This window comes from Hemitrygon akajei, chromosome 3, assembly GCF_048418815.1.
Source record: "Hemitrygon akajei chromosome 3, sHemAka1.3, whole genome shotgun sequence".
Taxonomy (NCBI): Eukaryota; Metazoa; Chordata; class Chondrichthyes; order Myliobatiformes; family Dasyatidae; genus Hemitrygon; species Hemitrygon akajei.
The window spans coordinates 54,675,029-54,690,057 of NC_133126.1; the positions used below are offsets into that span (position 1 = coordinate 54,675,029).

Consider the following 15,029-nt stretch of genomic DNA (forward strand, 5'->3'; position numbering starts at 1 on the left):
GTCAGTGGGAGTAGGCAATTTAAATGGTTCAGTATGGACTAGAAGGCCGAACGGCCTGTTTCTGTGCTGTACTTTTCCATGACTCTATGTAATTTTTACTTGAATTAAATAAATGCTATTCCTTTTTAAGTATCTTGCAATAACCAGCTGAAAATATCCTTAGTTGCATTTAGATGGTGCAGGGCACATTTTGGGTCCTTGCTTTAGGGCTCATAAACTGGTGTGCTTCACAGGGTGGCTTTTGAGCTTGGTTAGACAAGAGGGCAGAATCAAGGTGGAGATATTAATGACATAGAGAAGTCAGAGGGCCAAAGTGAGTTGTTGTCCTATGTCTTTCAGAGTTGAAATTTCAATTATATAAAATGCTCAGTTGGTTAGAATGTTGCTGCATGTAACAATTATCACATACATTGTGGTTTTAGTGATAAATAAAAGTCCATGAAAAGTCCATTTAAATGATTTTTAATTTGACAAAATATTGAACAGAATGTTTTTTTGAACAGGCTATTTTTCTTGTGTCCCAGAAGAGATTTTTTTCAGATTTAAATTCAACATTGGAAATGGGAAATTGGTTTTAAATTTAGAAGTTTAAATTTAATTTAGTTTTAAATGAAAAAAACAGTTTCAAACAATCAGCAAATTTTTAACGATTTTAATCTGACAAAACATTAAACATTAGCAGAATGGCTTTCTGAACAGGTCTTTTTTATTTGGTGTTCTGGAAGACATTTTTCCTGATTTAAATTCAGCGTTGGAAATGGGGAAATCGTTTTCAGTTCATAAGTATTTCAAATGAAACAACAGTTGAATGCAATCCGCGATTTTTAACGGGTTTAAAAAATCGTAAATGGATCCTTTTCTTCAGTCGAGCGCTAATCTAATAGTGATCGGCAAAATTAGAAAGCTGTTAGGTTTCCCCGACTCATTATTATTTATATATATGCATATATTTCCGATATCGTTGCAAGTTCCGAGTTATTGTTTCATTTTTTAATTAAACTACCTAAATGATTATTCACTGTAAAGTGCTGACGTAGCCTTCGAAATTGATGGTGTACGTCTGTATTAATGATTGAACCGTACTGGAAAAACAAGCAACTCTCTCACCTCGGGATACGCACCATCGGACAATTACTTTCATGAGAAGTAAAAACAAATGTTCATTGGGAGACACATTATCGTTTTGAATTGCCGTTTCCCCGCAGCAAATTGCACAACAGGGAACTGGCATTGGATTGGTTAGTTTGGGTGGAAGTTGCATAATTAGTTGACAATATGGCATAACGAGCTTTTTACATATTACAATTTTTTTATCTTACAATATCTATTAATAATTTCAAACGGATATCTTTCGGGTACATTTACTTCAATTTTAATGTAAATGCTTTATGGTGGGGAAACAGCAAATACCCGCTTTGCTAGTGTAGCAATGCTCTTTAAAATGTTTTGTTTTGAATGGATCTCCGCCACTATATTGGGAATTTACAAAGCGGCTTCAACACAATGAGCTAACCGTAGAAAATAAAATGTGGGCTCGGTTTGTGAGTGATATGGCGCAAAACGCCTGAGGAGTTGCGACATTGTGAAAAGAACTGAAATAGAACAGGCCCTGACGTCATGGGGAGGGACCGTAGTTACTGTTGAAAGCTGCAGCTGGAGAGGCGGGGGAAAACCTAGACAACATTGCAAACACTGACATAACATCGCCACAATTTAAATATGCTATTTATACAATAACTACTTTATTATCAGAAGAGCTGCATGTTTATGACGGTTAAAGAAACTCTTCATCGCAGTTTTGTTTTCGGTACTTTAAAAAAACGCTCGAAATGTTGTTAGAGGTCACTTGTTCGGCGAAGTTAATATTGTTTAGGCCCCCTCGGGCTGACTTATGTTGTTTAATTTCAAATCTGATTTTAAGATGGTGTCGAATTCCGAGTTAAATGCGCCTTTTATCTCTTGAGCACGACGCGAGTTATTAACATCGTTACAACCCATATTTATATTAGATGTATTACTGTATAAGAGGGAAAGGTGAAGCATTACCATAAAAATACATGGGCTTGAAATCAAGACACGTCACCTTTCAGCTGAAATTGCTTGGTGAATTCAAGTACAAGCTAATTCACGCGAAACGAGCGTGGGGGAGGGAGGGAGGGGAAGGTGCTTGCGTTGCTACCTAATGCGTTAGGCCTCTGGTAAGCAGAGATTTTAGGTTTTATGGAGCAGAACACACTGGTGGGAGAGGCAGAGGGGGGTGGGGAAGGCGAGGAATGTGGCGGTGCGCCTGCGCGTTAGCCTTGTTACAGGCTGCAGAGCGCGGCTGACGTCACGTGGTGCTCGGAGCAGCTCGGTGGCGCGGCCGAGAGAAGAGAGGAGAAAGCAGAGAAGGAAGGCGAGTGAGCCCGGGCCCGGCCACACTACGGAAGGAAAGGGCCTACACTCCATATCTAGCGACGAAAATAATTTAAACATCCGCATCATGTCCGCTGCCCAGGTGTCCTCAGCCCGGAGACAGTCGTGTTACCTCTGCGATCTGCCCCGCATGCCATGGGCCATGATCTGGGATTTTACCGAGCCCGTGTGCCGGGGTTGTGTAAACTACGAGGGGGCCGATCGTATAGAGTTTGTGATCGAAACGGCGCGCCAGTTGAAGCGGGCTCATGGATTCCAAGAGGGCCGCTCCCCGGGACCGCCGCCTGTCAAAGTTCAGTCGTTGGGTGCCAGCAAAGACCCAGGTCAACAGCTCAACCACGTCGACGGTCCGAATAAGGGGCCGCAGCCGCCTCTGGATCGCTATTCTCTGAGCGCGGAGAGACCTCGGTTCGAATACCCGGGGCTCGCCCACGCAAGCAGGCTTCCTAATGGCTTGAATGGACCCAATGGATTCCCCAAATCTGAGGATGTCCCGCCGGAACTGAATCGGCAGAGTCCTAATTCATCGCGTAGAAATCACGGCATCGTGCCCCCAGGCCCGGTGACGGTGCCGCCCAATCTACTGCCTCAAACTACTCTAAATGGTCCGACCTCAGGAGCCGTCAGCTCGCACGGTCTGCTCGGCCGGCCATCTCCCTCCACGAGCCTCGCCGGGACCTCGCTGACCGTCAGTAGCCAGGTCCTGAGCGATGTCAACAAGCGACCGGGCTCGGTGTCCAGCAGTGACCAGGAGAGGGAACTGAAGGAAAAGCAGCGTAATGCCGAGACGCTGGCAGAGCTTGGCGAGAGTTTGCGGAACCGCTCCGAGGACTGGGTGAGCAAACCCAAGATCGTGCGGGAGACGCTGCTCACACTGTCCAACTGTAACCCCTTCGACGTGCGCTTTAAAAAGGACCACTCTCTGCTTGGTCGGGTGTTCGCTTTCGATGCCGTTTCCAAGCCCGGGATGGACTACGAGCTGAAGATCTTCATCGAGTACCCGAGCGGCTCGGCTAATGTCTTCTCCAGCGCCTCGGGAGTGGCCAAGCAAATGTACCAAGACTGCATGAAGGATTTTGGTAGGGGCCTCTCATCGGGCTTCAAATACCTAGAGTATGAAAAGAAACACGGTTCCGGGGATTGGCGGCTATTGGGTGACTTGCTACCGGAGTCGGTGCGTTTCTTCAAGGAGGTTGTAGGGGCCGACATGCTACCACAGCCCCACATTGACGCCAATTGCCCCATTTTGCCCACCGCTCTGTGCAACCTGTCGCGTCCGCCTCCCGGCAGTTCCAGGCCTGGGATGCGCAAACGGAAAGCATCTCCCGAGCCCGACCCGGAAACCGGCAGCGTTAAGGAAGAGCGGCAGCAGCAGTGGTTGCCGAACCAAAATGAAGCCTTAAAGCTCACCATGGCGGCATCTGGTGCCTTTGGAGCAGGCGGAGTGGCGCATGGAGCTCCCCCTCTTCCACCGAATCGGACCACCCCTCCTGAATGCAGCCCCCAAAACGGACAATCCCCCATGGCCGCTCTCATGTCTGTTGCTGACACCCTTGGAAATGCCCACTCGCCAAAAGACGGCAGCAATTCAGTACATTCAACCACTACAACTAACACCAGGCGGAACAGCAACAGTCCGGTGTCCCCAGCGTCGGGAGGCAGCCAGCGCCGCATGGTGTCGAGGAATGGAGATGTTTCTCTATCTGTGGCCCCTCCCAACAGCCACCCCAATCCCAGCATTGATCCCGTTCACCCCCCAAACATTCCGGACTCTCCAATGGCCAACAATGGCCCCCTGTGCTGCACCATTTGTCATGAACGTTTGGAGGACACTCACTTTGTGCAATGTCCGTCGGTGCCCAATCATAAATTTTGTTTCCCATGCTCTCGGGAGAGTATCAAGGCTCAGGGGGCAAATGGAGAAGTTTATTGCCCCAGTGGAGAAAAATGCCCATTGGTAGGTTCAAATGTTCCTTGGGCATTCATGCAAGGAGAAATTGCTACAATCTTGGCCGGGGACGTTAAGGTCAAAAAAGAGAGAGACCCTTAATTTTTGTTTAAACTTCACTAATTGAAGTCAAATGTGAATAAGAACTAAACATTTAGTCTTATGTACAGACATTTTTCATTTTACGTCGTATGTTTCTATATTTTGAAACAAGGTATGTACTCTTCTTCAATTGAAGGATGACCCTGGTTTTATTAAAGAATATCCGATATTATTGCTTAATACTGTTTTCACTTATTGATGGCAGTGTGTTGGCTAGGTACAGAATCATAGCACTTAGCAATTAACGCTGCTGGTGTGTTTTTGTAAATGTATGCACTTCGCTGAATTGCCAAGGCCAGTGTTGACGCCTGCAGAAATGCAAACAAATTGTTACAAAGAATGGTTACAGTTATGTTACAAGCCCTGGGGATAGTCTCCTAAGTGACATTTTTTTAAAAAAGGTGAGGGGTTCTTTTTATTAGTTTCCAAGGGCAAATATTTCATTTTATGATTCAGTGATCTGAATTTTTATAATGTGTTTTTTTTTGCTTTATGGATGCACGAATGCTTTAAATAGTAGAGCAAAATGCTGTACTGTATATGAAAAATTGCTCTGTTTGTTCTTTATACATTTCTGTAGTAACAGAAGACTGTAATGTGCCTTGGAGCTGAATAAATTGTAATAAATTCAATGAATAAGCTCCCTGACTAGTCAATTTCTTTACAGACTACAAAGTTCTAACGCATAAACTTATGAAGGAAACTGGTTGTGTTTATTGCTATAATAATAGAATTTCGTTAAGCTGTTAGAGAAGCCACTCTGATGAAATGCTATCATTCCAATATTGGCAGTGAGCCCACTTACAGATTACATGACTGTATAGGTGCAGACTAACCTGCTGAATCAGGTTTTACCATTCATTTTTTTTATTGGATTAAATCCTCATGCCTTCTAGGTTATAATTTATTCATTAAAACATGATCTTAAATAATTGTTCTTGGATTAAAGAAGCTTGATTGAATGTTACTATGGTAGGACTAGCTATCTATAGTGGTCCAGATAATTGTTACAAGTTTGATCACAGATGGTAGAGTGGAAAAAAAACCTGGGACTTAGCTTGAACAGAGACAGCATAAACCCAGTTTCAACTGATAGACACTTTGAACAGTTCAATATTAATTGCAAATGTTCAAAAATTCTTTACACAAATATAGCAATTATTAAACTCCTTGCGCTGTTGTCAGTTGTGTTGGTTCACACTATACCTATTAAATAATCTTTACCTGGACCACTATGGTTGTTTTCTTAGCTTTGCATAGTGGAGTTTCTGTATTTGAACTGCACTTTCTCTGAATATTAATATGTTTGAATTATTCTCAATTTTGAAAAGTTGATGACAAAAATAAAATTTGTGTGAACATTGGCTAAATTAACTGGAGAGATAGATAATGTTTGGTATATTTTTAATTGAACCTGTTGTATCTCCAATCTTAAATAAACTGTCAAGATTTTATCACCTTTGAAATGAAATGTAGGAAAATGTGAGAGTCCAGCATGTAATTTAATCTTGAGTCACTAGAAATGTTTCTTCAATAGATTATTAGATTACTGTTCTATTACTTGGCAGTTACACATTTTAATATTTCATAACTTTATCAACTATGTTGAATGCATTCTGTCAGTGACTGACAAAGAAAAGTTCCTAGTAGGACTGATACTATTTTTAAGGAATAGCTAAATCTTTGGTAGATTTTTTAAATTTGGAATTGTGCATGTTCATTTATACAGCTGTTTATCAGTTGTAGATTTTGAAGGCACAGAGTTGATCATGTTCATGTTTTACTTACAATTTATTTTTAAAGTTATGGATATCTGAAAAGACATTGTAAACCTTGAACTTGGTGTGTTTAAAAAAAATTGCATGTTTCCAAGACCCATGGTATAGAGAATAATTCCCACTAAATCTTAAGCTGACGCCAATGACCATTTTAAGTGTGTGTATGCAAATTTTTAGAAATAATTGGATAAAGGGACAGAGCCAAAGGGATGTTCCTTGTTTTTTTCTCACCTACTAAAAATGTTTTCATTTTGTTATATAATAGCCCACTGAAACAAATCTTTAAACTTTTTATAAAAACTGGTTCTCTATCTACAAGTTTTTGCTTAGAACTATAAGAACAACTTTTATTTTTAAGGTGAGTTAACACACTAAACTGTCCAAAGATGCATTTACAAGAGTGTTGTTAAACAGGTATCAAGCCTAAGAGATGAGGACAGATGACACAGTCATAGATTTTAAGGGAGGAAGTTGATGCAGAAAAGTTTGAGGAGGAAATTGGGCCTTGGCATGGTTACTATTGGTGAAGTAACTGCCTACAGTTGTTTTTAAACAAAGTAAGATTTGTACCTGCATCTGTGTTTTTAATGTATTCAGCAGGATTAATCAGTATTCTTTTGAATAGAAGCAGCTACATGCAGGAAATCAGTTGTAGTTTTGGAGAGTAATTCTAAAAAAATTAATGCAGATTTTTAAAAAGTTGAACAAAGACTATTTGTGCTTAAGTACATATATTTTCATTTGTTGTTCTCAAACATCGCTAAACAGAAAAATAACAATCTGTATTTCCTTCCACGTGGAACATCATGTTACACAATGAAACAGACCATTATTCACCACAACACCAAATCAAATTCAAATAGAATACAAGGGGGCTACTTCTGTAGTATTCGATGAGGAAAAATGATCTGGTACTTAATGCACTGTAATTCAGATATGTAACCATGGAGCTTGTCAGAATCTAATAGTAAAATTTCTGTTGTGATTGATAATGGAAAACTTAAAGAATCCTATGGAAACAAAGTTGAAAATCACCTTAAAAAAGATAAAGGTGAAGGAAATAAATTTGATCATACTTGGATATTTTTAAGCTGTAGAAATATATAAAAAAGCAATAACATTTTGTGAATTATTTCATGCACATGAAGTGGAAATGATGTGTATGTTTAGGTCTTCAAGATTTGCTAGGAATAAAATAGTTCCGATGAATATTGGTACAAACTCCAGTTTAAATCAATAGCAGGTGAATTTTGTTTCATTAGTTCACTTGATCTGAGCATAGCCATATCACCATTTACTGTTTGTCACTGATCATGAATGAAATCTGGCATTTTGGAGAGCCACTACAGGTCAGGTACACTGCTGTGCAGTTACAGTATCGGGTTTTGATGCTGTTGCCTTGGGTTTGTCAGTGCAGCAGTTGAGTTTTCGTGACAACATAGTAATTTACTAGCTGTACAATTGTAACTTTTTTTAGATATCTATTTGTAAAGTCATTCATAATTACAGCAATGTATTATAGGTTTTGAATTTGTGCCTCTGTATTTGTATTTTAATAACAGTCAATATCATAGAATAATTACTAGATTACTACTTGGAACTCACTTGATACAGAAGATTGAGTTAGAGTTTCTATTGGGGTTTGATACATCTGTGGGCGATGAAAGGCTGGTGGATGCAACTGGGAAAATTAAATTTGAATAATTTAGATTGGTTCAGTAATCATGACTGAAACTTTAAAATCCATCTGGATCATTAGTGTCCTTTGGGGTAGGAATTCTGCCATCTCTTTACCGGCCTATATGTAACTGGACATAGAGCAACATGGTTGACTCTTCAGTTGAAGTGCCTAGACGGCGGTATCCTATTGTGTGAGCAAGCTTATTAAGTTATTTGACTCCAATGTATTTTAGAAATACAGAATAGTGTTTTTGTAAAAAAGTGACACATTATACTGCATATTCAGCCATCAGAAACTAGGAACTCTTGCAAAAGAGTTACCATGCAAGAACCAGTAAGCAGTGCTGTGTCAAGACCTATTTTATATGTGGAAGGATGTTATTTATATTTTTAGTTGATTATTAGGAATATCTGAAATGCAATGTTTATTAATCCTTTATTACGTTAAACTTTGAAGTATTTATCTTGGGTATACTTTCTGCTTAGTTTGTGATTCTGCTTTTTCTACTGTTTAAGGATTGAGAATGTTGCCTATGTGTATCAGCTTTTGCATTTTTGGATTTTAACTCCAAATTGCTCCAATTTTTAAAAATATTGTGAATTAGTCATATGTGGTTGGTGCAACACTATTAGAACTCTGGCTTTGGAGTAGAGTTCAGTTGTAACGTCATCTGTAAAGCATGTACGTTCTCCCCATGTGCACGTGGGCTTCCTCCACAGTCCAAAGACCTACCAATTTGTAGGTTAATTAGTTAATGTAAATTGTCCTGCGATTGGTTTAGGGTTAAATTTGGGGTTGCTAGGCTGTGCAGCTCAAAAGGCCTATTCCATGATGTATCTCTAGATAAATCAATTTCTGACTGTATTTGCATCTAATATCTAATGTTAATAAGTAGAATAAATGTTTTGGTGTTGCAGATATAACATGTTTAGATTATCATTTGTTCTCCAACTATTCTCATTTAAGTAGGTTATGTTAATTTTTGTAGTACTGTATTTACTGTGCAAGAAAAAATAATCTAAATACTTGCACTATTCATAAAACTTAAAGATGAGAGTTAGTCTAACTCTGCTTGGAACTTTGAGCAATAGAAAAATTAACCACATGCCAGCTCTTTCCATGTAATTTTGTCATTGAGCTTTTTTCAGATTTGGATGGCTTATGAACAATGTTCTATCGAGACACAAATCGGAGATGTAAAAGATTGCCTGCAGCTCCAAGTAAACCATTATTCTACAAGAACATACATAACTGCTGATGTATAATGATTTATAGAAGCAGTATTTTCAAAGTTTACGTATAAGGCAATTGCACATAACGATCAGACCCGATCATTGAAACATCGTGCGTGTGGAATTCATTAAAATTTTGAACTAATAAGCACATTAAAGGTATTTCCTGAAAGCGCTCATTTCCTTCAGTCTTCCTATTTCTATTGAATATATACGATTAGAAGTGTAATATTATTTATTGTTGCGTTTTTAAACGAATAAATGAAATGGTGTTTTAATTTTTTCCTCAAGAAATGTGCTGTCACCAGCGAACAACTTGACTGATGAGCAGCTTCTCATTGGGAACAGAATTAAGTGCAACTTGTATTGTAAATGCTTCATAAAGATTTAATTTGATGAACATGCTTCTTGTTTTAACCAGAATAGAGTTAGACATTATGGACTAATGGAGGTTATTTATGTGCAGTAATTTCATCCATAGTGATATATTTATTAAACGGATGACTTTATTGTCTGTACCTATTTTTGATATTCTCAATTGCATTTTGGTACAGGTGGATATAGTTGGAAAGGTGTCTGGAGTTAGTATTTCATTAATGACCGTTTACCACTGTAAAAAAAAAACCTCCCCTGTGCCATTTTAATGATCGTGTTACTAAATTAGTGCATAAGCAAAATGGCTACTTTTCCCCTGTTGGATATTACTTCACAGTAAGGTTTGGCATGAACACTTGGGTATATTTTTCCAGATACTCTTATGGTGCACAAATCATTAACCTAGTTTGCTGGAGACCTACATGAGATTACTTTCTCAGCTGGAATTGACACATGCATGTGAAACTTGAAGCAAACTGCAGAAAAATATTAGATAATTCCAGTTTGTATTTTTATTATATTTAGCTATTTCAGCACTTGTGCAGAAGTAAAGTTATGAAATGTATGACATTCTTTGGTGATTACCTACTTTCCAGTCTGAGCATGGAAATTGGTGAATGCTGCTGAACACACCAGCTACAAAAAATAATAACATGTTAAGAGTTCTTTTTCATTAACAATATATAAAATTTGCATTTTCCAAGAAAGATTTTCATCAAGTGGTCAATTTAGAGTTAAACTGCTTGAGTTTTTTATGTCTTTTTATGAATAGTTGCTTTCTAGAAGTACAGGCTATCCTTACAAAACAAAAAGTAAACCCTGTGGTCAATATATAAATGTTTAAATTTCAAAGAAATTTTAAATTAAATTTCCAAAGAAAGAAGAATCACAGTTTTTTTTAATGCTGAACCAACTTGTAACATTGAGTAATTTCACCACTGGGGGGCATTGTTGTTTCACCTTCTAGTAATGCATTCTGGGAAAGATTCTAATTGTAGCCCGTTTGTGCTCGGCAGTCATACTAATAAAACCTTCCGGAGAGTTTTGGCTTAAAAGCAAACTATGAACTGGAATTCTCTGTAATGTTTTAATGGCAAAGCCACTGAACAGGAATAAACCCAGAATGCACTGCATGAAGGAAGAATAATGATCTCTTCCTGCTGGTGAGAAGTAGTAGCATTGTAGCAGCTGGTTCAGTAGGCTTGGCAAGATTTAAGGTGGTGATTAAATGTATATGATTTTTAAAAAATCAAAAAATATGAATCTGTACAGCTGTGTTCATTTTGCATTTTAACTTGAATATTAACCAATATTTCAATTCTTGCTCCAGTAACAGAGAACAGTTATAATTGGAGTAAGGTATAAGTTAGATTATGGGTGTGAGTGTTTTCATATACTGTTAATTACTGTACTGCCAGTAAACAAGTGCTGCTTTTTAAGTGATCCATTAATATTTAATAATTATTTATTTATTGGCATTCAACACTGGAATAGACCCTTTGCGCCATCCCCCAGTTTAATCCTAACCTAATCAAGGGACAATTTACAATAACCAATTAACCTACCAACCGGTAGGTCTTCGGTAGGAAACTGGTGCACCTGGAGGAAACCTGCGCATGTCTAAATACAGGTAGCAGTGGGAACTGAACCCAGGTCACCAGTACTAAGAAGCATTTTTGCTAACCACCATATTACCATGCCACTTAATATAAGCAAGGATGTAATGCTGAGGCTGTTTATGGCATTGGTCAGACTGCACTTAAAGCATTGTGAACAGTTTTGGCTCCTTGTCTAAGAAAAGATAGGGAAGAGGAAGTTCATGAGAATGATTCCAGTAATGGAAGGATTAATGTTGAGCATTTGATGGCTCTGTGCCTATACTGGCTGGAGTTTAGAGGAATTGGGGGGGGGGGGGGGGTGTCATTAAAACCGATTGAATATTGAAAAGCTAGGACAGAGTGGACGTGGAGAGGATGTGTCCTATAGTGGTGAATCTAGGACCAGAAGACACAGCCTCGGAATAGGGGGACATCCCTATAGAACAGTGAGGAATTTCTTTAGGTAGAGAGTGAATCTGTGAAGTGCTTTGCCATAGATTATTATGGTGGCCAAATCACTGGATATATTTAAAATGGAGAATGATAAGTTTTTGATTAGTAAGGGCATCAAGGGTTACAGAGAGAAGACAGGGGAGTAGTGTTGAGAGGAATGGGCAAAACGACTCAATGGGCCAAATAGCCTAGTTCTGCTCCTATGTCTTATTGTTTTATTCCATGGGATACCTTGCAAGATTTTGTAGCTTTGTGAAATATGGCTTAGTTTAATAAGATTATGATATCACGTGTTTAATCTTTTCTCACAATTTATAGTCAAAAGCTACTTGTTGGCTGCTGTTTTAGGCTAGAATTTGAATTTATAGTGACAGTAGTGCTATTGTGTTCATTGTTACACTGAAGCAGACAGCAAATTTTTAAATTGTGTATATTTTGCTTAATTTGTAGTTTTGAAAGTTGATGTAAATAATTCAACATACCTTCACTAGTTACAGTCTCCACCTAAATAGCTTGACTGATGTAAATATATGGTTTTATTAAACTGGGTCCTCTGCAAAATACTGTAACCCTAAAAAGTTAAATTTTAAAATGTTAAAACAAAAATAACAGCTGAGTAATCTGTCTGGTTCTGGTTTATTTTGTGTTTGTAATTGATATTTTGAAAATTAGGAACTGTAAAATCACTTGAGAAAATTTGTTTATATTTAGCTTCTACTTTTAAGCATAAGTAGATGCTCCAATCCTGGTAATCTTTATGAAGTTTGTCTTCTGTGTGTAAGAATTAGTGATTGGCTGCTCAGCCAGCTTAATGACATCACAGTTGCTGGGTGTCTGGGATCATGTTGAACTAATCCTTGACAGTAATGGGTGTCAGGAAAGAATTTCTTGCTCGCAGATCTGTGGATGCAATGAACAAAATAAAATGAATAGAATAAATTAATTGAACTGTTTAATTTCTGGGGCCAAGAGGTTATTACAAAATCAGTGGTCATAGGTATGCTTCTAAATGTAAGGAAAATCAGCCATTTAGTATCCAGAGGTCTGATTTTAGCAGATATTCTTTTGGGAGGGAAAGGATGCTACCCATGGCTATTTTTAAAAATTGGGCAACAAGATTTGTTTTACTTCACGTGCCCATGCATTGAAATGTTCCCACAACCAATGGACTTGCTTTCAAGGACTCTTCCTCATGTGTTTTTTATTTATTGCTTATATATTTATAATTATTATTTCTTTTTGTATTTCCACAGTTGTTGTCTTTGCACTCTGAACACCCTAGTTGGGTGGTCTTTCATTGATTATGTTGTTACCATTCTTACAGATTTATTGAGTATGCCTACAAGAAAATGTATCTCAGTTGTATATAGTGGTAACAAATATGTACTTTTTACTTTGAGCTAATCTTTTGAAACAAAAGCTTTCAAGAAGCAGAACTGTAATAATTAAGTTATCCTAAAATCTATTGTAGGACAAATTTAAGCAAAATATATAGGCTAGACAAGCAAAAACTTTTACAGCTTTGCAATAGCACGCAATATTTTCTGAATGTAAAAGCATTATATCTGGTTTAAGCTGAAAAATCTGGAGTAGACATAGCTTCAACTAATTTTCCTAGCTTACAAATAAAAGCCATTTCATTTATTATATCCAAATGAAAATTATTTTGAAACATCTTAGTTGTATTTTCTATAAGTCTTTCTTTATCACTACTGCTATATCACGAATATTCATCAATATATGTCCTACATATTTCACTTGTATTATAGAAGGCTTTTAGGAAAAAACTGTAAAATATGTCCTCAGTGAGTTTTTATTTCTTGGATACTGAAAGCATGACTGTGTGTTGTGTTTTTGGCCTAAAGCAGAATTATGTAGGAGTGAGTTTGAGAAATATTTTCTATTAAATTTGTCTTTCTGATCCTTTGGAAATGGCTGTTTAGATAAGCAAGAAGTTAATCTCAATGCTTAGTAGACAAAATTTATGTTTTACTACCTACATCAGTTTCTTGATAAATGATAAAAACCTGATAAGGCAAATATAGGATACTGTTAGCCTGAATTGAAAGGTATTTTTGTATAACACTAAACCAGAGCTCGTCTATTGCTTTTATTTTGGAGTTTAATGTTTCAAGGATCCCCAAATATTGAATGGAAACAGTCCAACACTGTGCAAAACTTTCCATTAGCTAATTGTTTATATTTGGTGAATGCTATAAGATATGCATGAAGTTGATGCTTCAATAAATGTCTGTCCAAGCCAAATGCTCTTTAAAAGGGTGCCCATTAATTGACATCCCAGTGCCAAAAATAGCAAATTTCTCGCTAGATTGTGCTTCATGAATATTCCCCCTTCTGTTTTTTTGTATTTGTGCATCACATCTATTTCTGCTTGGGAAAGGAGTCGTAGTATGCAGGTGTCTTAAGATGCCTTATTTATTTTCCACTTGTGTTCTTTTAGAAACAGTATATGTTATAGAAGTTAATATTTTGTAAATACTGTATCTGTTTTTGGCCTGCCAAGTTCTTCCAGCATTATATATTTTCTGAATTCCAGCGTCCACTGTCTGTTTTGTTATCAAAATATATTTCAGTTTTGGTGCAACACAAATTAACAGCCGAAAGCCTTGCTGTGAATTAGGTTCACTTCTAATTGACTCTCTTCTTGACATGTTGTTTAAGATCTAAGAGTTGACCAATTTATTTCTCTATTGGTATGTCTAGTTTTGCTACAACCTTTGTCACAAGTTGCAATATATGTAACTAGCCTGATCCCTTGGTCACAGCCTGAAATCTGAAATTTTGATTTGTTTGCAACAGTATCAAAATTACGTTGTCTTGGGTCTTATAACATCAGAGGCTCTACCTACAGTACACTGCTTACAGTAGTTTAGGCATAGTGGTATAGTTGCCACATGAAGTAAGGGGAGGTAAATCTGCAAGGTGAAGCTAATTTATTCATAATACAAATCCTGCAATTTTTTTTAGAATTGTTATATGTTAATTTGTGCTGCGCTGAAACTAAAATACATTTTAATGACAAAAGAGACTGCAGATGCTGGATCTAGAATGAAAGCAATGCTGGAAGACCTCGGGTCAAGCCCCATCTGTAGAGGCAAAAGGTCAAAGTTTGTTTCCAGTTGAGATCCTGCATCAGGTCAGTGAAAATAGGAAAGATAACAGTGGGGAAAGTGGATGGGATTGGTTGCTGATAGCTGGGAGCAGATGAGAAGGAGATGATGCACAGATGTAATTAGGTGGGGTGAGGGGATGGGAAAAATGAACAAAGGGAGAATTAAAATAAGTGGGCAGGCAAATGTGTGTGGAAAGAGCACTGGTGGTATGGGTTTCCTGAAAATGAAAAATTCAAGTCATACATCGGATTGCAAGTCACCCAAGTGGAATGTGAGAGCTTCTGATTTACATTTCACAACGAAGAAGATTGAG

General features: G+C 37.8%; 2 protein-coding genes across 3 annotated transcripts in view; both read left to right on the forward strand.

Moving 5' to 3' along the window:
• kiaa0586 (KIAA0586 ortholog) overlaps nt 1-15,029 on the forward strand; it is a 514,968-nt gene that overhangs the window by 103,783 nt on the left and 396,156 nt on the right. The gene's annotated exons all lie outside the window — the stretch shown is intronic.
• irf2bpl (interferon regulatory factor 2 binding protein-like) lies at nt 2,302-5,105 on the forward strand. The gene has a single exon (XM_073039937.1). The coding sequence runs from the start codon at nt 2,483-2,485 to the stop codon at nt 4,463-4,465; it is 1,983 nt and encodes a 660-aa protein (XP_072896038.1). The 5' UTR covers nt 2,302-2,482; the 3' UTR covers nt 4,466-5,105.

Excerpts from the sequence above, each read along its gene's own strand:
- irf2bpl (XM_073039937.1), top strand. The coding sequence starts at position 2,483 with ATGTCCGCTGCCCAGGTGTCCTCAGCCCGGAGACAGTCGTGTTACCTC.